The sequence below is a fragment of the Chlorocebus sabaeus genome, chromosome 17, assembly GCF_047675955.1.
Source record: "Chlorocebus sabaeus isolate Y175 chromosome 17, mChlSab1.0.hap1, whole genome shotgun sequence".
NCBI classification, from domain to species: domain Eukaryota; kingdom Metazoa; phylum Chordata; class Mammalia; order Primates; family Cercopithecidae; genus Chlorocebus; species Chlorocebus sabaeus.
In genome coordinates this window covers 27,601,373-27,622,197 of record NC_132920.1, presented here as the reverse complement: position 1 = coordinate 27,622,197, position 20,825 = coordinate 27,601,373, and the positions used below count along the sequence as shown (strand labels likewise).

Below are 20,825 nucleotides of genomic sequence, written 5' to 3'. Positions count from 1 at the left end.
TATGATTTGTAGGGCATGACTCCCCAGACCCCTTATTTGGGAATTTGGGCAAGATAAAAATCAGAGTTTAGTCCTCAGTCTTTATGGTCAAGTATAATTCTTTCTAAACAATTATGTAAATAATTGATTTTTTAACTTTGTCTTTTTTTACCTTCCTATATACTCACCTTATTTACTCAGGCATGCATATTTCCATTACAATGCTCTAGTCCCCCAAGATATATTTTATTTTAGAGAGCCTCCCTCAGTTATTTAGGTTGGCAGTGTAGAACTACTTTTTCCATGATTGAAACAAGTCTTATGGTATGTGACATTTGTTAGTGATAGCTTCATGTGATCCATATGGAGGAGATCTATTTTCACAAGCCAACTATTTATTCTGGAAGAGACTTTAGAAATCACTTTTAGTTGAGGAAAAAGAGACCAGGAAGAACAGACAATCCAGTAAATGACATAAAATGAGGTGATGGCAGCCAGGGCGAGTGGTGGATAGAACTTAAACTTTCTAATTCCTCAAAGTATTAGTCCTCAGTTGCCCATTTTATTCTTTTGGATGCCAACTACAGAGATTTTCTAACCTCAGAATTTCTTAGAGATGCCACGAAACTCCTTGTGTGGGAGACTATTTCTCTGGCCAAGAACTGCTCAGGTTTGGAGGAAAAGGGTATTAAGACTAGCTTTCCTCTCTCCCCACCTCCTTTCCACATTCATCACTCGGAACCATTGAGCATCTTATCAACTCTCTACAACTTAAATTCTTTCTCTATTATTTAAATATTTAAATAATATTTAAATATTTAAGAGGAGTAAGGAGAAAGGGGAGTTGGAGCGACCTAGGAAGAGTATGATAATGAAAACAGGAATGGGCTTTCAGAGTAGATAGTGGCCTATCTGGACGAGGAGCCAATTTCTAGTCTCTTCTCCATTCCACTTCTGTTGCTGTTAATCTTCCCAAGATAGATAAAAATGACTAGGAAGGATTTTCATGATTAATTAACTTCCTTCTCCTGGAGAATCTGCATTTAATCAAATAAAAGAGATTCAGAAAAAGCCCCTCTGTGCATTTGCTATTTCCCAAATGACTTTAGCATGAATTAATCAGCATGACAATGCGGCATATTTACAATGCGGCAAATATTTGGGATGATATTTACTGAACTCCTTCAGTATAAACTATAGAGGCAAGGGGCCAGGCATGGTGGCCCACACATGAAAATCCCAGCACTCTGGGATGCCAAGGTGGGCAGATCACTTGAGTCCAGGAGTTCCAGACCAGCCTCGCCAACAGGGTAAAACCCCTTCTACGAAAAGTATAAAAATTAGCTGGGCGTGGTGGTGCATACCTGTGGTCCCAGCTACTTGGGAGGCTGAGTGAGACATGAGGCTTAAGCTTGGGAGGTGGAGATAGCAGTGAGCCGGGATGGAGCCACTGCATTCCAGCCTCAGCAACAGAGTGAAGGCAAAAAAAGAAAAAGAAAGAAACACTCCTTGAATTACATTACAGAGTAAAGGAAAGCTTCCCCTTCACCCTCTGAAGGTTTGCTGAAAATCACTAACTAAAAGGCAGATTAATAGGAGAAAAAAAAATTGATCATAGTTGTACATCACAGGGGAGCCCTTCAAAATGAAAGCCTAAAGATACAGGGGAAATTGTCCATTGTTTTTAAGGTTCTATAAAGTATGGACAGCCTTGTAGAAATGATTGGACATGAAGGGTAGGATCTAATGATAATAAATACAGTAGGGAAACCCAGAAAGGCCTGTCTGTCCAGATTCTTCTTGGCCTCTCTGAGCAGCATTCCTTCCTTCTTGGTATGGGGCAGGTCCCTCTCTGGAATAGGGATCTTATGATCTACAGTCAAACAAAGGAGGGCAGATAATTTCTGACCATAAATGGCCAGTTTTCATACAAAAAGCCTTGGGGAATGGGGTGGGTGAGGGGAGCTACAATAATATTTGTAGGTTTTACAGCTGGCTTTGGGGAAAAGGGGTTCTGGTTTTTATGACCTGCCTTGGGGAAGAGAGATTTTAGTTTCTGTGGCTAAGGTTGAGGGAGAATGACAGATCAGAGACAGAAGGGCAAGAGGTCAGGGAAAAGCTTCTGCTTCTGAGGCTGCTGCTGAGGCCTTCATTTTGGGTTATAGTTTTCTGAGCCTCAACAATATATCAAAACATCATACCCTTTCTCAAAAATGTATACAATTATGATTTGTCAATTAAGAATAATATTAATAATAAAAAATAGTGTTACAGCTCTTTTAGAATTTGTCTAGCAGGCCTTATGGTTTTCGCTAGGAAGTCCCCACCCCCACAAAGAATAACATTAATTTAAAAATAAGACAAATGTAACATAAATAGAAAAGAACAGGTTTATTTACCCGGGTAGCTACTCAATCCACAATGAACAACTCTGAACGTCTTTCACCACTTTTACCTCATAGCTGTGAGAACTGAATTTTTTGTTTTTTCTTTAGTTCACTTTGTCTGTTTACTTAACTGGCAGAAAATAACTCTTGAATGCCTGATGTATGTGAGGCCTGATGTGCTATCCAGAGGGGCCAAGTGAGGAATGAATTACTTTCAGCTGAGGATTTAGAAAGTTGGGAAGTCGGGGCATTTGATGTGGGCCCTGATGGCAGCAAGAGCAGCTTGGTGAAAAGCTTGTCATGGATACAGGAATCTTTGTTAATGTCCAGAGATCTCAACTTCAAGGATGAAGGGCTTCATGAGATCTCTACTTTAGAGGTGAAGGGCTTGATGAAGTCAGCAGATTTGTTTTTTTAATAGTCTGTACCATGATATAAATGTTTTATTAGTTGTCAATATTGAAAATTTATAATATTTCATATTAAGCTGCACATAATCTTGAAAAATTACAAGTCACACTGTCCGTGTGCTTGCATTGCTAGAAGGGAGAAATCAGTGAAACCAAATTGCACAGGTTTTGTCTTCACTTCTCAAGTTCCCACTGGTCCTGTTAGTTTCCATATTAGTTGGCATTTATCAATATGCTTGTGCTATGGTTGTTCTTCCAGCAGAATTAAGAAAACAGTTAAATATGTCTTGGTTGATTATCTCTATCAAAACTGGAAAAATGAAATATGGTGTCAGAAGTTAGTGTGTTTTAAGAAAAATAGCAAATAGCACCTCTCTTTATAGAGATAAGGCATGATTTTTAATATCCAGATATTTTTGCTCTAATGTGCTGGGCCTTTGTGAGCAACTGACTTTTAACTTCTGGTTTAAGGAATATCATAACTGTCACCTTATCTGCAAATTAAGCTAAATGTAGATATTTTATAAAGGAGAACTTGGAATAGAAAGTTGGGATGAAAGCATGGAAAATGGTCTTAAGTGCTGTTATGGACTTCATTGTGTTCCCCCAAACTTAGACCAGGTGCAGTGACTCCCGCCTGTAATCCCAGCACTTTGGGAGTCCAAGACCAGCCTGGACAACATGGTGAAACCCTATCTGTACTAAAAACACAAAAATTAGCTGGGCGCGGTGGCAGGTGCCTGCCTGTAGTTCAGCTACTCAGGAGGCTGAGGCAGAAGAATCGCTTGAACCCAGGGGGAGGAAGTTGCAGTGAGCCTAGATTGTGCTACCGCACTCCAGCCTGGGCGGCAGAGTGAGGCTCTGTCTCAAAAAACAAAACAAAACAAAACAAAAAAACTTAATGTTGAAGTCCCAACCCTCAGTGTAGTTGGTATTTGAAGTCAGGGCCTTTAAACGGAAAATTAAGGTTAAATTGAGTTGTAAGTGTGGGGTCTTAATCTAATAGAACTAGAAAGCATGATACTATTATTATTTATTTTAGGGTACAAAGCATTTTGGCTTTTGATTTTATTTGTTTATTTCTTTTGGACAGCTCTGACCAGATCTCAAAACTCAACAGGACTTCCTCCCTTACCCACTCCTCGCTCTTTCTATTTACCTCCCCCACCCTCCTCCCGCTCCCTTTTAACCTCCGCACTAACGACTCTTGAAGAAGCTTGAATCCTGCAATTAAAAGGAGTGAAAAATGGAAACCCTACCCTAGCCCACTGACTCAGTACAAAGTTAAGAAGAAAGCATTTTAACTGGGACCAGAAAACACAACGCCTTGAACTTGTGCTTTTGCTTTTTTTGCCACAAGATGGCAAGAGAAAGCCACACGTGCTCTCTCACCCACTCGGAGGCTAATCATCCCTCAGATGTTCTCTCAGGGACGCGGGATGGGCAATCTCGTAAAAGAGAGCGAAGAGGAATGAAGGGAGGCGACAAATGTGATGCCAAGTTAAGGAACATGATGAAATTAGGGGACTGCTCTCCAAGTAGCTTAGCTTGTCGATAAGCTCTGTCGCCAAGCCCGAGGCGCCAAACTAATGACAAGGTGCTGGGGAAGAGAACATTTTAGGGTAGTGAACGGCAAATCCTACATGTATTTTGCACGACCCGCTAACCAGTTGGCATAATTCGGGGCTGTTTGTCACCTGTGACAGAGACGACACTATTCGTCCGAGATAGCCTTCCACCCATAGCTGCAAAGGAAGTGACGGCAGGAAAATAAAGGAAAAGCTACGGGGTGATTTTAAAGCCTGGAGTGGAATTGTGGAGGGGCTTGCTATTTTGCTTTTAAAGATTTACAGTAGAAATAATTTATTTAAGAGAGGATAACGCTGTGGCAGAGGATGCAATGCTGAGAATTCAGGCACTGTTGAGAAGAGGGGATCATGCCTTGAAAGTCTCCACTCCCTTATACTCCCACGCTCTTGGTTTACCTCCTATTTCTGTGATCTCTTCTGGGGTCCGCTTCTCTTTAAATGAGGGATTCTCCAACTTCTGTCTCAGGATTCCTAATCATGGACTTTAAAATCCCACCTACAGATAACGGAAAATTCATTCCCATTCCCGGAGAACCTCTTCGAAAAACACAACCCGAATGAGACTATCTGGCAAATTGCAGCTCTTGGCGGGCTTTTCAAATAGAGCGTTGACCAATCAGAGAAGGGGGACGTTACAAGCGTTTAAAGATTAACCCGACCGGGCGCGGGCTATGGTTCACGCTGGTTATCCCAACACTTTGGGAGGTCGAGGCGGGTTGATCAGGAGTTGCAGACTAGCCTGGCCAAGATGGTAAAATTCCGTCTCTACTAAAAACGCAAAAATTAGCCTGGCACGGTGGCGGGCGCCTGTAATCCCAGCTACTCAGGGGGCCGAGGCAGAATTGGTTGAACCCGGGAGGCGGAGCTTGCAGTAAGCGGAGATCGCGCCACTGCACTGTATCCTGGGCAACAGAGCAAGACTCCGTCTCAAAAAGAAAAAAAAAAAAAAAAGGAAGGAGTAAGCGAAAGCAAACTTGTAATTGTAGTTTAAAGCACAACTGCAAGGCTTTTTCCCCAAGGGCACCTAAGAACCTAAACTAAATTTGTCAGACTGAGCGTATATACTCACACGTAAAAAGCCTAGGGAGCTTAGCTTACTTTTTCCCGCCATCTTCCCTCCTAACCGAGGCCGGCCGTAGCCCACTCAAAAGACTACAAGCAAAATGCACTGGCTCTTTCTCTGGAAGCGTGAGTGGCTCTGAAAAGAGCCTTTGGATTGTCGGCAGCTGCGGGCGAGCTCACTTGGAGCTGGTGTACTTGGTGACGGCCTTTGTGCCCTCGGACACGGCGTGCTTGGCCAGCTCCCCTGGCAGCAGCAGCCGCACGGCCGTCTGGATCTCCCTGGAGGTGATGGTCGAGCGCTTGTTGTAATGCGCCAGGCGGGAAGCTTCACCCGCGATGCGCTCGAAGATGTCATTGACGAAGGAGTTCATGATGCCCATGGCCTTCGATGAGATGCCGGTGTCGGGGTGGACCTGTTTCAGCACCTTGTACACGTAGATAGAATAGCTCTCTTTGCGGCTGCGCTTGCGCTTCTTGCCGTCCTTTTTCTGGGCCTTGGTTACGGCTTTCTTAGAGCCCTTTTTGGGGGCTGGAGCGGACTTAGCCGGGTCAGGCATGGCGGAGGAGAGTGAAAGACCACTCAAGAAAGAAGAATGAAGACAAGCTAGGTTATGCCCTATTTATTCACAAGTCTATATGCAGATGAGATTGAGAAACTCTTCTGTCTGATTGGAAGTTACTCAGATGACGTCGATATCAATATAGTCCAATCAAAATACGTATATTCAGAAACCTTATTTGCATTAAGAGAGAGCCGCAAGCTTAGCCAATGGCCCAGCTTCTTTTTCGCGCCCAGCAGCCGCTATAAAATGCGTCCCTCTAGTTTCCTTCCAGTCACTTTCTCACTTAGGTCACAGGTCGTTTTACTATGTCTGGACGTGGTAAGCAGGGAGGCAAGGCTCGCGCCAAGGCCAAAACCCGCTCCTCTAGAGCCGGGCTCCAGTTTCCCGTGGGGCGAGTGCACCGCCTGCTCCGCAAGGGCAACTATGCTGAGCGGGTCGGGGCCGGCGCTCCGGTTTACCTAGCGGCGGTGCTGGAGTACCTGACCGCCGAGATCCTGGAGCTGGCGGGCAACGCAGCCCGCGACAACAAAAAGACTCGCATCATCCCGCGTCACTTGCAGCTGGCCATCCGCAACGACGAGGAGCTCAACAAGCTGCTTGGTAAAGTTACCATCGCTCAGGGCGGTGTTCTGCCTAACATCCAGGCCGTGTTGCTCCCCAAGAAGACTGAGAGCCACCACAAAGCTAAGGGCAAGTAAGGACTGGACTTTAAAAATGTAAACTTATAAGACAAAAGGCTCTTTTCAGAGCCACCCACCGTTTCTACGGAAGAACTGAGCACTCTGTTCTCCAAACCTATCAGAAATTTGTGGCCGAGTTCAAGCACTGAGGTCATTAGTTTCCTATTGGGTAAAATACAGGTATTGAATCAGGCCTAGTGAATACTATCCAATTATTTCATTATACTGTTAAACGACCGTCCTTCATTGTACCCTCCCCACAAACACCTTTCTAGGTCTTTAAAAAACATTTTGGGGCCGGGCGCGGTGGTTTACGCGTGCTCAGCATTTTGGGAAACTGAGGCAGGTGGGTGGGGAGGGGAGAAATCTCTTGGGACTTTGAGTTCCAGACCACCGTGATAACGAGACCTCTGCCTCTTAAAAAAAAAAAAAGCTAGGCGCGGTGGCTCACGCCTGTAATCCCAGCACTTTGGGAGGCCGAGGAGGGTGGATCACGAGGTCAAGAAATCGAGACCATCCTGGTCAACATGGTGAAACCTCGTCCTTACTAAAAACACAAAAATTAACCGTTCGTGGTGGCGAGCGTTGCCAGGGAGGCTGAGGCAGGAGAATCTCTTGAACCCAGGAGGCAGAGGTTGCAGTGGGCCGAGATCACGCCACTGCACTCCAGCCTGGGCAACAGAGCGAGACTCCATCTAAAAAAAAAAAAAAAAAAAAATCAATGCAGGGCGCAGCGCCCCTTGCCTGTACTTGGCGGCAGAAGAAACTTGACAGCAGAAGGAACACTTGAGCCCCAGGAGTTTGAGATTTCAGTGAGCCAAGACCTCGCCACTGCACTCCAGCCTGGGAGACAGAGCGAGACCCCGTCTCAAAAAAAGAAAAACAAAACCTAAACAAAAGTATTTCTGGTGATCATTTGCTCCTGTGAATATAACAAATGTTAAACCAACCTTTTTGTTGTTTTTATGGGTCTTTATCAATACCAGAACCTGGTAGTCCTTTGATCAACTAAAATCTCCATCCTAATAAAATGCTGTTGTCAGAACTACCCAGATTCACTGGCAAAAATCTAATCACTGACCCAAACCTATAATTCCGCGCATGCTAATGAAATTAAACAATGATTTACATAATTAATCCAATAAGCCATTGGATTGCTTTAAACTCAGTTAATGAAGAGGTCAGATACCATTTATTGGTTCAAGCTCCTATCAAACTCCTTCCCCACACTACACTGGGCAAAACTAAGGTTTTGGTGTTTTAGCGGAGAATGTGCTAGACTAAATTTAAGTTGTTTTTGTTCTGGGTGTTGGTATAGTCATTAAAAGATTTAATTAAGCAGTTACAAAACAGAACTACTTTTTGGAAGTACTAGCAAATACATTGTTCTACTGTATATATTTTTACACGATCCGAAATAGGAAAAACGACCCATTGGAAATGAATTTAAGACCACGACTGACCTATACAAATTCTAGGTCAGATTATATTTTCATTGGGGGAATCTTAACATGATTGGTTGAAAACAATAAATAAAATTTGCACGGAGGGCGGGCGCGGTGGCTCACACCTGTAATCCAAGCACTTTGGGAGTCCGAGGCGGGCGGATAACTTGAGGTCAGGAGTTTTAGACCAGCGTGGCCAACATGGTGAAACTCCTTCTCTACTCAAAAATTAGCGGCGTCGTGGCAAGTGCCCAGCTACTCCGGAGGCTGAGGCAGAATCGCTTGAACCTGGGAGGCAGAGGGTGCAGTGAGCTGAGATCGCACCACCACACTCCACCCTGGGCGACAGAATGAGACTCCGTCGGGGGGAGGGGTTGGCGGGGGAAGAGGTGGCAGGAACCAAATGAAGATGGTACTAAGAACCAATCAGGTTATTCCCACAGCAGTTCTGACCAATCAGGATCAGATCATCGTTATAAATTCTGGTAGAAGCCACTGCTCATTCAGTGCTTTATTTCAGAGCATAGCTTTCTCAATTATGGCTCGGACGAAGCAGACAGCCCGCAAGTCCACCGGCGGCAAGGCACCACGGAAGCAGCTGGCCACCAAGGCAGCGCGCAAAAGCGCTCCAGCAACTGGCGGTGTGAAGAAGCCCCACCGCTACCGGCCTGGCACTGTGGCCTTGCGCGAGATCCGCCGTTATCAGAAGTCGACTGAGTTGCTCATCCGCAAACTGCCATTTCAGCGCCTGGTGCGAGAAATCGCGCAGGATTTCAAAACTGACCTTCGTTTCCAGAGCTCGGCGGTGATGGCGCTGCAAGAGGCGTGCGAAGCCTATCTGGTGGGGCTCTTTGAGGACACCAATCTCTGTGCTATTCACGCCAAGCGCGTCACTATTATGCCTAAGGACATCCAGCTTGCGCGTCGTATTCGTGGTGAGCGAGCATAATCCCCTGCTCTAGCTTGGGTTTCCTACTTGTTTCCAAAGGCTCTTTTCAGAGCCACTTACGTTCTCACGGAGGATAGCTGTCACACCATTGGTTGACTATCTTAAATCAACTTTAAAACTGGGGAAACTCGTCAAGGCTTGTTCATGCTGATTTCTTCCTGTGTCCTTTGTATTCTAAGATGGTCCTTTTCTCTGGGCCCATCTCACAAAAGGGTCTTACTTTATCTGAGTAAATCTGTACATCCAAGGTCAATCTGCTTCAAGGGGAAAGCCAAAATCCTTGCACATGCAGTCCTTTGGGGCCGAACTTTGGGGATAGCATGTCCTGAACCCCATAACTAACAATTAGATTACAGGTTATATGAAATGCCATTCTTAACTGTGGAACGGGCACTGGCCTTGGATCCCTGGAAACTCCCAGAAAATTATTGACGTGAGGCCGGTTGATTAATAGAAGAAAAGGCATACAAGTGTATTTAGCACATAGACGCGAGAGACTTCAAAATGAAGACCCACCCACCAATGAGATACAGAAATTTATATATCACCTTGAGGTTATAGAAAGAATGCAAGCTTGGATCCTGGCAAAACATTATAGGAGGGAGAAAGGAAGAGGCTTGGCTAGCAAGGGGTGGGGGGTCTTGTTATGTAGCTGAAACCTCACAGGTAGCAGTCCTCAGAAAAAATAGATGGTAAATGTCTCTTGTCAGGCTGGGCGTGGCGGCTCATGCCCTCCACTTTGGGGTTGTGGAAGGAGGATTCCCTGAGCCCAGCAGTTTGAGATCAGCCTGGGTAACATAGCAAAATCCTGTCTCCACGAAAAACAAATAAGAAAGCTGGGTGTTGCAGGGCACACCTGTAGTTCTAGCTGCTCAGAAGGCTGAGGCAGGAAGATTGCTTGAGCCCACCGAGTTCAAGGATGCAGTGAACTATGATTGCAACACTGCACTCCAGCCTGGGTGACAGAGCAAGACGGTCTCTTAAAAAAGTAAAAATAAAAAAGGTATCAGACTCTCAGTTAATCTCTCCTAGATCCAGGAAAGGACTAGAAAGGGAAGGCCTGGCAACAAATGGAAATTTCCCCCACAAAAGACTGATTCGCAGGGCCTCATTGGTCTGCGGGCCCTGAGGCAGCCATTTCAAAATAGGTCAAAGAAATATCTTTTGGGGTAAAAGAGTTTTATTTCCTTCACTTTACTTTCCTCAAGAGATTGCTTTAAAGGTTAAATGCAGTAGTATATTCTAGGGCCTTGTACAGTGCCCCAGAAAACACATTAGGTGCACAAAAAATACTCCTTGAACTTGATTTTATCTCTGAATCTTAGTGTGGAGTACCCCTTGTGGGAGACTAAAATATGCCATCCCAAAGTATACTTTGTCCTATTTCAAGATGGCTATTCAGAGAAACTGCAAACATAGGAATAGCTTTGAAAAACTCTTGTAAGAGAAATTTATACCTATCAAGAAAATCTACATTAGTAAACCATGGATGCAAGTACTGGCTTTCCCTGAGGCCCCTTTTCCTGCCTAAAGAAGTATCTAAGACTGACTCAAAGGAGAGAAAACTACTTTGTCACAGGCTGTCAGCTATTCTGTGATTACCAGAGAGACTTTATCTATATAACAAGAAAACCTTTGCCTTTCCTCCCCTGGTGCCTTTGCCTTTCCTCCCTCACCCTCCTACAACTTGTGTCACCACCTCCTCCAATCCCGCAGAAGTCCTAAGACCTTTTTTCTTTCTGTAGTCTCAGAATGGTATAAAAACATCAATTATTTGGCCCTTCTGAGAGAGAAATAATATAGGGTGGTCACAAGAGAATAGAAAATTCCAGGCAGCAGTTTCACATGACTAGCAAAAAGGAAGCTGTTGAAATAGCTGCACAAGCTAGGAGCCAAAAAGACCCTGAAAACCTAAATGTTTGCTAAGCTGAGTAAGTCCTAGTTGACCCAACATGGCACTGGATTTGACCGAGCTTTCACCTGGGACCTCTTTATACACTGATTAACATACAAATCAGACACACACCAACACCATGACAGTTCTGAGAACACCCATATTTCATGGAAAAATGGATAGCACCACAGTTCTGAGAAATTGTCACCCTTTTCCAGAAATCTTCATGAATATTCCACCCCTTGGTTAAAGAAACCCACAAAGATAGAAGCCCCAATCACTGCTGGGCAAGACTGACTCTCTTGAGTAAGCCTGCACTTTCCTTCCTTGAGTGTGTATTTTTCACTTTGCAATAAACCTCTGTACTTTCACTAATTTCTGACTTGTCCTTGGATTCTTTCTGGCAACAGTGGCAAGGGCCTGGACACTGGCTGGGATCAACATCCTAACGGCGTTTGGGTACCTCCCCTAGCCCACAGTATCATTTCTTGGAGCATTGTATTTTGTGAGGCTCTTGTGCATATGCAGGTAATAAATTTGTAGTCTTTTTTTTTTTTTTTTCCTGTTTATCTTTCTACTGTTGGTTAATTCCAGAGACTCAAATTATTGAAACTTCAGAAATCAAAGCAGAAGTTTAAAACAACCTTCATCCTCACAGAACTGGGGAAATACACCTAAATTCTCTGATAAGATTGGATTGAGAAGTCACTCTTGTCACTGGTCAAGATTTGGGAAATAATACAGTTTGATTAGTAACACAGAAACAAATCACTGTAATGATGTCACTTCTGCTAATGGCCAGTATTTATTTATTTATTTATTTATTTATTTTTATGATTTCTGTTAGCTTCTGCTTCACAAAGCAACATTTTCCAATCTTGTGTTCCAAAACAGGAAACATTTTTGTTTAGGAGGCAGAAAAGATGAGAACAAATGCTTCAGAACCACTTCCTCCTTCCCAGAAGTGATGAAGCCCTGAAAGCGTATAAAACAAGACAGGAAACAAAGTCACTGAAAATATATTATAAATAAAGCTTATGTAGATTTCCACTCAAATGGAATCTTGAGATTCTACAAAAACTGTTTCCCAAAAATATGGTTCTCAATATGAAAGAGATTCTAGGCCTGACCCAGTGACTCACGCGTGTAATCCCAGCACTTTGGGAGGCCAAGATGAGTGGATCACCTGAGGTCAAGAGTTTGAGGCCAGCCTGGCCAACATGACGACAAAACCCTGTCTCTACTAAAAATACAAAAATTAGCCGGATGGGGTGACCCGCACCTATAATCCCAGCTACTCAGGAGGCTGAGGCAAGAGAATCGCTTGAACCCACGAGGCGAATGTTGCAGAGAGTCAAGATTGTACCACTGCACTCCAGCCTGGGCAGAGGTGGCAAAGCCAACATTGTACCACTGCACTCCAGCCTGGGCAACAAAAAGGTTCTAAAATGTAAAAAACATGTTTTTCTATATATCTGTTAATAATAATAAGGTTTCTTATCTGCACAAGATTAGAAATACTGAATTTTCTGAGATGGAAACTAGTACAAGCTACATTAAATTTTTAATCTATACAAGTAGGGTAGAGAACCAAGGGAAAAACTTCCCCTTTGCCATCTGAAGTTTCACTGAAAAATCAACTCACAAAGTGCAGATTAATAAGAGAAATGGCAAATGAAGTTATGATGTATACATGGGAGAGAATCATTGAGTGATCATCCAATATCCCAATAAGGCCCAAATACTTAAATAGCCTGATTTCAGAAGGGAGAGAAAAGATGGGAAATATAGGTAATTTTGTTTACGGACAATAAATAATTAATAGGGTGAATAAATGGCTTGGGGAACAGAGATTAAATGTAAATAATTCCCTTGGGAAATTGACCTAATCACCTCCCAAAGGCCACATCTAATATCACCACATTGGAGACTAGGCTTCAACAGTGAATTCTGTGAGGACACAAACTTGCAGTTTATAGCACTAGGTATAACTTAGTGTCGGATGGGAGACGGAGAAACTCACACTCTCATGTGGTGGTTTAGTGATAGTGGCTTTGCAAAAGACATTTGGAGAACCATTCCTTCTGTGCCCAGGCCTATGCTCCAAGAAAACTCTCCTGTAGACCCATATGAGGACAGATCAAGAGTATTCATCAAAGATATTTGTGATAACATGAAAGTAGAGGTAATTTGAGTCAATGAATAAGTAAAATATAGTGGATGAATACTATCCAATGCTCTCTTTTTTGAGGTCAAGATATAAGTAAATGTCAAAAACAAGAGCTGAACTCAAGACTCCATCAACCTTACTATTGCCACTCAATTCATACTGTAAAAGAAAAGGGCTGGGCGTGGTGGCTCACGCTTGTGAGCCCAGCACTTTGGGAGGCAGAGGCGGGCAGACCACGAGGTCAAGAGATCCAGGCCATCCTGGCCAACATGGTGAAACCCCGTCTCTACTAAAAATACAAAAAATTAGCTGCGTGTGGTGGTGCGCCTATAGTCCCAGCTACTTGGGGAGCTGAGACAGGAGAATCACTTGAACCCGAGAGGCAGAGGTTGCAGTGAGCAGAGACTAAGCCATTGCACTCCAGCCTAGTGACAGCGAGACTCTGTCTCAAAATAAATAAATAAATAAATAAAATAAAATTTCAGGGACTTCTAAATTTATTATGCCAAAGGTGAACTTAAGCCCTGAAGACTGATTCATGTAGCATATTTTCAATTATGCCTCTTAGATTATAGTTTAAGTCTTTTCCTCATTGTTCTTGTTCTGTAAATGTCTAGGACAGATCCAGACCTCCCCGCTTCCAATCACTGATTTTAGTTATGCATTATCTGCCTCCTTCACTGTCCTTTGTCCAACTCAGACCAGATGATGCTCAAGACCTCATGACAGTTACATCTTCTTGAGGCTCAGAAACTAATAACCAAAAATATCGTGGGTTGACATGCTGAACTGAAGAAGCTTCAAGTTCTCTCTGACCGTGCTTTGCAAAATCTCTAAATCCTCTATCTCAAAGCACTAGATGAAGTTGTTCTCTGAAGTTTCTTTATCGGCCTAAAGTCCCAGCCCACCAACGAGAACAATTGTTTTTTATTCTTTTTATCCTGTAATCTCATTATCTATTATGGAAAAAAAAAGATCAAGAATATAACCATTGACCGGGTGCAGTGGCTCACGCCTGTAATCCCAGCACTTTGGAAGGCTGAGGTGGGCGGATCACCTGAGGTTGGGAGTTCGAGACAAGCCTGACCAACATGGAGAAACCCCGTCTCTACTAAAAATACAAAAAATTAGCAGGGCGTGGTGGTGCATGCCTGTAATCTCAGCTACTCGGGAGGCTGCGGCAGGAAAATCGCTTGAACCCGGGAGGAGGTTGTGGTGAGCCGAGATCCCGAGATGGCGCCATTGCACTCCAGCCTGGGTGACAAGAGTGAAACTCTGACTCAAAAAAAAGAGAATGTAACCGTACCTGAACAGACCCTCAAGATAATGTTGTCTCCCAGGAGCATTCAAATTCCAAAGAGAACTATTTACAAGTTAATCTCTTTTCCCTAATCCACTCATTCTACCTAGTAATCATTTACTGCTCCTCAGCAGAATCTCTCTTCTCAGAACCTTCGGTTAACCTGTTTAGCTACGACCAAGCGCACATTCTTTCTGTAAACACTTTCTGCCTAAAGAATGTTTGTAAACTTCTGTATACTAGTTGGAAAGTGGGTAAACACTCTGCGGTTGTCTCCTACAAATTGTAACTCGTAAGCCACCTTTGTACAGAAACTTAAAATTCTACTAAATTTCTTTGTTTTCTATCGATATAAGCAAGATCGTTACTTTTATATTTGGCTCTCTGATTGATTCCATTGATCCTGGAGTCTATTTTCCAAATGGCTATTCCCAGCTTTCATTTGAATAAACTTAAAAAAAAGAATCTTCTTAATAGAGACAGGGTTGCTATGTTGCCCAGGCTGGTAGGCTAGTCTGAACTCCTGGGCTCAAGCGATCTTCCTGTTAAAGAAAGGGTTCCCAATACAGACCCCAATAGAGAGTTCTTGGATCTCTTGCAAGAAAGAATTCAGGACAACTCCGCAGTGCAAAGTGAAAGCAAGTTTATTAAGAAAGTAAAGGAATAAAAGAATGGCTACTCCGTAGAACAGACTGGTTGCCCATTTTTATGGTTATTTCTTGATGATATGCTAAACGAGGTGTGGATTATTCATGCCGCCCCTCTTTAGACCATATAGGGTAACTTCCTGACCTTGCCATGGCGTTTGTAAATTGTCATGGCCCTGCTGGGAGTGTAGCAGTGAGGACTACCAGAGATCACTGTCATCACCATTTTGGTTTTGGCTGGCTCCTTTACTGCAATCTGCTTTATCAGCAAGGTCTTTATGACCTGTATTTTGTGCTGATCTCCTATCTCATGCCGTGACTTAGAATGCTTTAGCCATCTATGAATGCAGTCCAGGAGGTTTCAGCCTTATTTTACCAGCTGCTGTTTAAGATGGAGTTGCTCTGGTTCACACGCCTCTGACATTCTTGCTTTTGCCTCCCAAAAGGATGGGATTACAGGTGTGAGCCACCAAGCCCAGCCAATTAAATTCTTTACAAGTAAATTCTGATCCTTTCAATGATTGAAAGACTTTCAGGAGAAACTAAGAGGTTTCCTGATAGAGTTTTACAAGTCAGGTTTAAAACCGTAGGCACTCAGCGGGAAGCAATGGCTCCCGCCTATAATTCTAGCACTTTGGGACACTGAAGCGGGCGGTTTGACTGAGCTCAGGAGTTCGAGACCAGCCTAGGCAACACGGTGAAACCCCGTCTCTACTAAAAATACAAAAAATTAGCAGAGCGTGGAGGCCTGCGACTGTAGTCCCAGCTACTCGGGAGGCTGAGGCAAAAGAATTGCTTGAACCTGAGAGGCAGAGGTTGCAGTGAGCCAAGATCGCACCATTGCACTCCAGCCTGGGTAACAGCCAGACTCTGTCTCCAAAAAAAAAAAAAAAAAAAAAAAAAAACCATAAGCACTCAAAGAATATAGCACATATGGCATAGTAAACGTCAGGCAAGAGGACAGAGGGCGGTCGCTGTGGCTCACGCCTGAGATCCCAGCACTTTGGGAGGCCGAGGCAGGTGGATCACCTATCAGGAGTTGGAGACCAGCCTGACCAACATGGAGAAACCCCGCCTTTACTAAAAATACAGAATTAGCCAGGCGTGGTGGCGCATGCCTGTAATCCCAGCTACCTGGGAGGCTGAGGCAGGAGAATCCCTTGACATTCGCCATTGCACCCGCCATTGCACTGGAGCCTGGGCAACAAGAGCAAAGCTCCGTCTCAAATAATAATAATAATAATAATAATAATAATAATAATAATAATAAAAGGGCACGGTAAGAGGAAGAGAAGTCAAGAAGGGCAGTGGATTCTGTATCTTCAAAGTTCTTTCATTGATCTTTTTGTTTTGCTTTTTTAGAGACAGGGTCTCACTCTGTCACAGGCTGAAGTGCGGTAGTGCCATCGTAGCTCACTGATACGGTGAAGTCCTGGGCTAAAGTAATACTACCCCCTCACTCTCTGGAGTTGCTGGGGCTATAACCTTACCTGGCGTCTCAATAGGTCTTAATACCATTTGGAAGCATTATAACCTTAAAGATGCAGGCGGGGCACGGTGGCTCATGCCTGTAATCCCAGCACTCTGGGAGGATGAGGTGGGCTGATCACCTGAGGTCAGGAGCTGGAGGCCAGCGTGGCCAACGTGGTGAAACCCTGTCTCTACCAAAAAATACAAAAATTAGCCGAGCATGGTGGTGCGTGCCTTTAGTCCCAGCTACTTGGGAGGCTGAGGCAGGAGAATCGTTTGAACCCAGGAGGAGTAGGTTGCAGTGAGCTGTAGACCACACCACTGCCCTCCAGCCTGGGCAACAGTGAGAACGTGTTTCAAAAAACAAAACAAAAAAACGCTTAAAGATGCTTTGAGGATGAGAGCAGGGATGGTCATTTCTCTGAGGCAAGGCCAAGGAAGAAGGAAAACTTGATGTTTCCATGTCTCATGTTTAAGGTTCTGACCTGGCAAAGGCCAATGAAGTAGAATGCAAGATTTCAGAGAATAAACGGAGAGGAAAAAACTGAATTGCAAATGGTGTTTTGTTTTGTTTGAGACAGGGTCTCATTGTGTTTTATATACATATATATACACACACACATATCTATATATATACACACATATATATGTGGGGGGGTGTCTTTGTGTGTGTGGTGTGTTTATGTGTGTGTATTGGAGCAGGTGAAGTGAGAACTAGAAGTACTAATAAATAAACTATTTGTGAATGAAGACCAAAGAGGGGGAAAAAGCCATGTAAAACACAACCTATCAACCAATTCTAAAGCTTTAAGCAAAACAAACAAAACTAGGTGTCAATGAGATAAATAGGTGGCATATCAAATGGAAATTTTAAACTATATTAAAAAGGATTGAAGCCAACACTAAAACCACCCTTGCAAAATTATGACTGAGACGGTGAAAGAGATTTAACTTAATCAACTCCATCTTGCTTCTAACCTCCTAGCTGTCCTTGTTCATTCCTGGCCATAGGCTGAACTAACTTTGGGAGAAACATAGTTTATAGTTTAAAAACAAAAACTGTAAGCCCAGCATTTTGGGAGGCTGAGGCGGGTGGATAACGAGGTCCGGAGTTCAAGACCAGCTTGGCTAAGATAGTGAAATCCCGTCTCAAGTAAAACTACAAAAATTAGCCAGACGCGGTGGCAGATGCTTGTAATCCCATCTACTCGAGAGGCTGAGGCAGAAGAATCGCATGAACCTGGGCGGCAGAGATTGCAGTGAGCCGAGATCGCGCCATTCCACTCCAGCCTGGGCGACAGAGTGAGACTCCATCTCAAAAAACAAAAAACAAAAAACCATAACAGCCCTTTTCTGGGGCAGATCTCCTTCTTACCTGGGGACTAGATGCAAATATGAGCCGCAAGACTTGAAATTACGGTTTAGGAGTCATGCAACTGGAGGCTACAAGATTCAGACCCTCCCTAAACTGCTTTCAAGATCAGCATTTGAGATGTTTTGCAGACCCTACACTTGATGAATCAGCTGGCACCACACAGATCGATAAAGCAGTTCATCTGATCTTGTGGTCCCCACCCAGGAACCGACTCAGTGCTAGAAAACAGCTTCGACTCCCTGTGCTTTCAGCCCTGACCAGTCAGGACTCCCGGCTCATTGGCTTCTCCCCATCCACCAAGTTATCCTTAAAAATCGTACTCCCTGGGCAACCAGCTCGGGTCGCCTTCCACGCTGTGGAAGCTTTGTCCTTTCGCTCTTCACAATAAACCTTGCTACCGCTAAAACAAAACAAAACAAACAAACAAACAAAAAACCTGTACTCCCCGAATGCCCAGCTCTGCGTCAGTTACCCTTTCTTTATTGCAATTCCCCTGTATTGATAAATAGGCTCTGTCTAGGCAGGGGGCAACCTTGGGCGGTTACAGTACTCTAAAGTAAGGACATTAAGAAGTTGTCAGAGACAACTGCAGATCAGCAAGCATCCCCCAGAACATCGAAAAGATAAGTACATTTCATTCATTTGCTTAAGCATAGAGGGAATTATATGGAAATGAAAACACTGCTAGCATTTCTCTTGGAAAAGTAAAACTTTTTTTTTTTTTTTTTTTTTTTTTTTTTTTTGAGACGGAGTCTCGCTCTGTTGCACAGGCTGGAGTGCAGTGGCACGATCTCGGCTCATTGCAACCTCCACCTCCCGGGTTCAAGCGATTCTCCTGCCTCAGCCTCCGGAGTAGCTGGGACTACAGGCGCGTGTCCCCACGCCCAGCCAGTTTTTTGTATTTTTAGTAGAGACAGAGTTTCGCTGTGTTAGCCAGGATGGTATCGATCTCCTGATCTCGTGATCCACCCGCCTCAGCCTCCCAAAGTGCTGGGATTACAGGCGTGGGACACCGCGACCAGCCAGGAAAAGTAAATATTTTAAATCTCTTTTTAAAATATCTTTTTAATTTCTATTATTTATTTCTTTTGTTTTCTTTTTTTCTAGTCAATCTTGAGCATGGTAGAAGTACAATTTTTTTTTTTTTTTGTGAGACAGCTTCTTGCTCTGTCACCCAGGCTGGAGTGCAATGCTGCAATATTGGCTCACTGTAACCTCTGCCTCCTGGGTTCAATTGATTCTCGTGCCTCAACCTCCTGAGTAACTGAGATTACAAGTACAGGCCACCATGCCCAGTTAATTTTTTGTGTGTTTTTAGTAGAGACGAGGTTTCATCATCTTGGCCAGGCTAGTCTCACTCTCCTGGCCTCAAGTGATCTGCCTGCCTCAGGCAGTACAACTCTTTTTTAATGTGAAAAGAATACACAATATATTCCAGTTAACCAACAAGGATATACTGAGCAACTGTCATATCAATTAACATTATCATAAGTGAGGAAAACAAAAAGGAGTCATTTAAAAGGTACTTAAATGAAACAAACTTTTTTTAAAAAATAAGAAATCTTCTATTTGTTTCCATGCTGGTAGGAGAAGAGAACTAACAAAGTATCTGATTTAACAATTTAACACAGAGAATTTACAAGGGTCTGGGTGTGGTGGCTCATACCTGTAATCCCAGCAGGTTGGAAGGCTGAGGCAGGTGGACCGCTTGAGCCCAGGAGTTCGAGACCAGCCTGGGCAACATGGTGGAACCCCATCTCTGCAAAAAATATAAAAATTAGCCGGGCATGAATGGTGGATCACACCTGTAGTCCCAGGATCTGGGAAGGCTGAGGTGATAAGATCGCACTCCAACCTTGGTGACAGAGCAAGAGCCTGCCTCGGGAAAAAAAAAAAAAAATTTACATATCTGAAAAACACAGATGTCAATGCTGTAGGGCACAGAAGTTGGGAGACCATAAGGGTCACAGCCTGAACTATAACAAAAAAGAGGTTAACAGCCGGGGCAGGTGGCTCACGCCTGTAATCCCAGCACTTTGGGAGGCCGAGGCGAGCGGATAACGAGGTCAGGAGATCGTGACCATCCTGCCTAACACGATGGGACCCCGTCTCTACCAAAATTCCAAAAAAAGTAGCCAGGCCTGTTGGCAGACCCCTGTAGTCCCAGCTACTTGGGAAGCTGAGGCAGGAGAAAGGCGCGAACCTGGGAGGCGGAGCTTGCAGGGAGCCGAGATCGTGCCACTGCACTCCAGCCTGGGCGACAGAGCGAGACTCCGTCTCAAAAAAAAAAAAAAAAAGGTTGACAAATGTAAAGCATAACAAATGAATCTAATAAAAGTTTTACCTGACACTAGAGACTTCAGAAATGAAGTTCCAAAGATCCAGGGAAAACTGTCTATTTTCATATGTACCTCCAATGAAGAATAGACAGACATTTAGAAATGTGTTTAGACAAAGACAGTATTGAAGAAACTTAGCAAACCTTGTCCAGATTCTTCTTGGCCTCTCTGTATATCATTCCGTCCTCCTAGATATGGCAGGACCCCTTTGGAATGAGTCTTCAAGGGAGAAGGGAGGGTAACTTTCTAGGTTTTAAGGCTTGCTTTGAGGGAGAGGAGTTGTAGTTTCTGTGACTTACTTTGGGGAAGAGACCTTCTGGTTTGTATGACTCTCTTCCAGGGGAGAACAGGAGGAGGTCGGAAAGACTTTGCTTCTGAGGGTCCTCTAATCTCCTTTAGTTCAAAGTACTCAGCATGCCAAGATGTCATACTTTCAGGAATTATGTTCTGAGCCCCAACAATGTAAATATTCTCAGGGCAATGCACTTATTTATTTATTTATTTATTTATTTATTTATTTGTATTTATTTACTTTATTTTTTTGAGATGGAGTCTTGCTCTGTCGC

At 43.8% G+C, this 20,825-nt stretch overlaps 3 protein-coding genes and 1 non-coding gene across 4 annotated transcripts; 3 read left to right on the top strand and 1 right to left on the bottom strand.

Moving 5' to 3' along the window:
- The first annotated feature begins 2,242 nt into the window (after positions 1-2,242).
- Positions 2,243-2,305, top strand: LOC119626932 (U7 small nuclear RNA). The gene has a single exon (XR_005243104.1). It is a non-coding gene; the product is annotated as a U7 small nuclear RNA (small nuclear RNA).
- A 3,247-nt stretch (positions 2,306-5,552) lies between these two features.
- H2BC17 (H2B clustered histone 17) lies at positions 5,553-6,033 on the bottom strand. The gene has a single exon (XM_007973396.3). The coding sequence runs from the start codon at positions 5,982-5,984 to the stop codon at positions 5,604-5,606; it is 381 nt and encodes a 126-aa protein (XP_007971587.1). The 5' UTR covers positions 5,985-6,033; the 3' UTR covers positions 5,553-5,603.
- Positions 6,034-6,248: 215 nt separating this feature from the next.
- H2AC17 (H2A clustered histone 17) lies at positions 6,249-6,917 on the top strand. Its single transcript, XM_007973397.3, has one exon. It carries the CDS (start codon positions 6,296-6,298, stop codon positions 6,686-6,688), a length of 393 nt encoding a protein of 130 aa, XP_007971588.1. The 5' UTR covers positions 6,249-6,295; the 3' UTR covers positions 6,689-6,917.
- Positions 6,918-8,615: 1,698 nt separating this feature from the next.
- H3C12 (H3 clustered histone 12) lies at positions 8,616-11,348 on the top strand. The gene has a single exon (XM_073005749.1). The coding sequence runs from the start codon at positions 8,654-8,656 to the stop codon at positions 9,062-9,064; it is 411 nt and encodes a 136-aa protein (XP_072861850.1). The 5' UTR covers positions 8,616-8,653; the 3' UTR covers positions 9,065-11,348.
- The last annotated feature ends 9,477 nt before the right edge of the window (positions 11,349-20,825 follow it).

What these genes read in the sequence shown, in the direction of transcription:
- H2BC17 (XM_007973396.3), bottom strand. Translation starts at nt 5,984, where the DNA reads ATGCCTGACCCGGCTAAGTCCGCTCCAGCCCCCAAAAAGGGCTCTAAG.
- H2AC17 (XM_007973397.3), top strand. Translation starts at nt 6,296, where the DNA reads ATGTCTGGACGTGGTAAGCAGGGAGGCAAGGCTCGCGCCAAGGCCAAA.
- H3C12 (XM_073005749.1), top strand. Translation starts at nt 8,654, where the DNA reads ATGGCTCGGACGAAGCAGACAGCCCGCAAGTCCACCGGCGGCAAGGCA.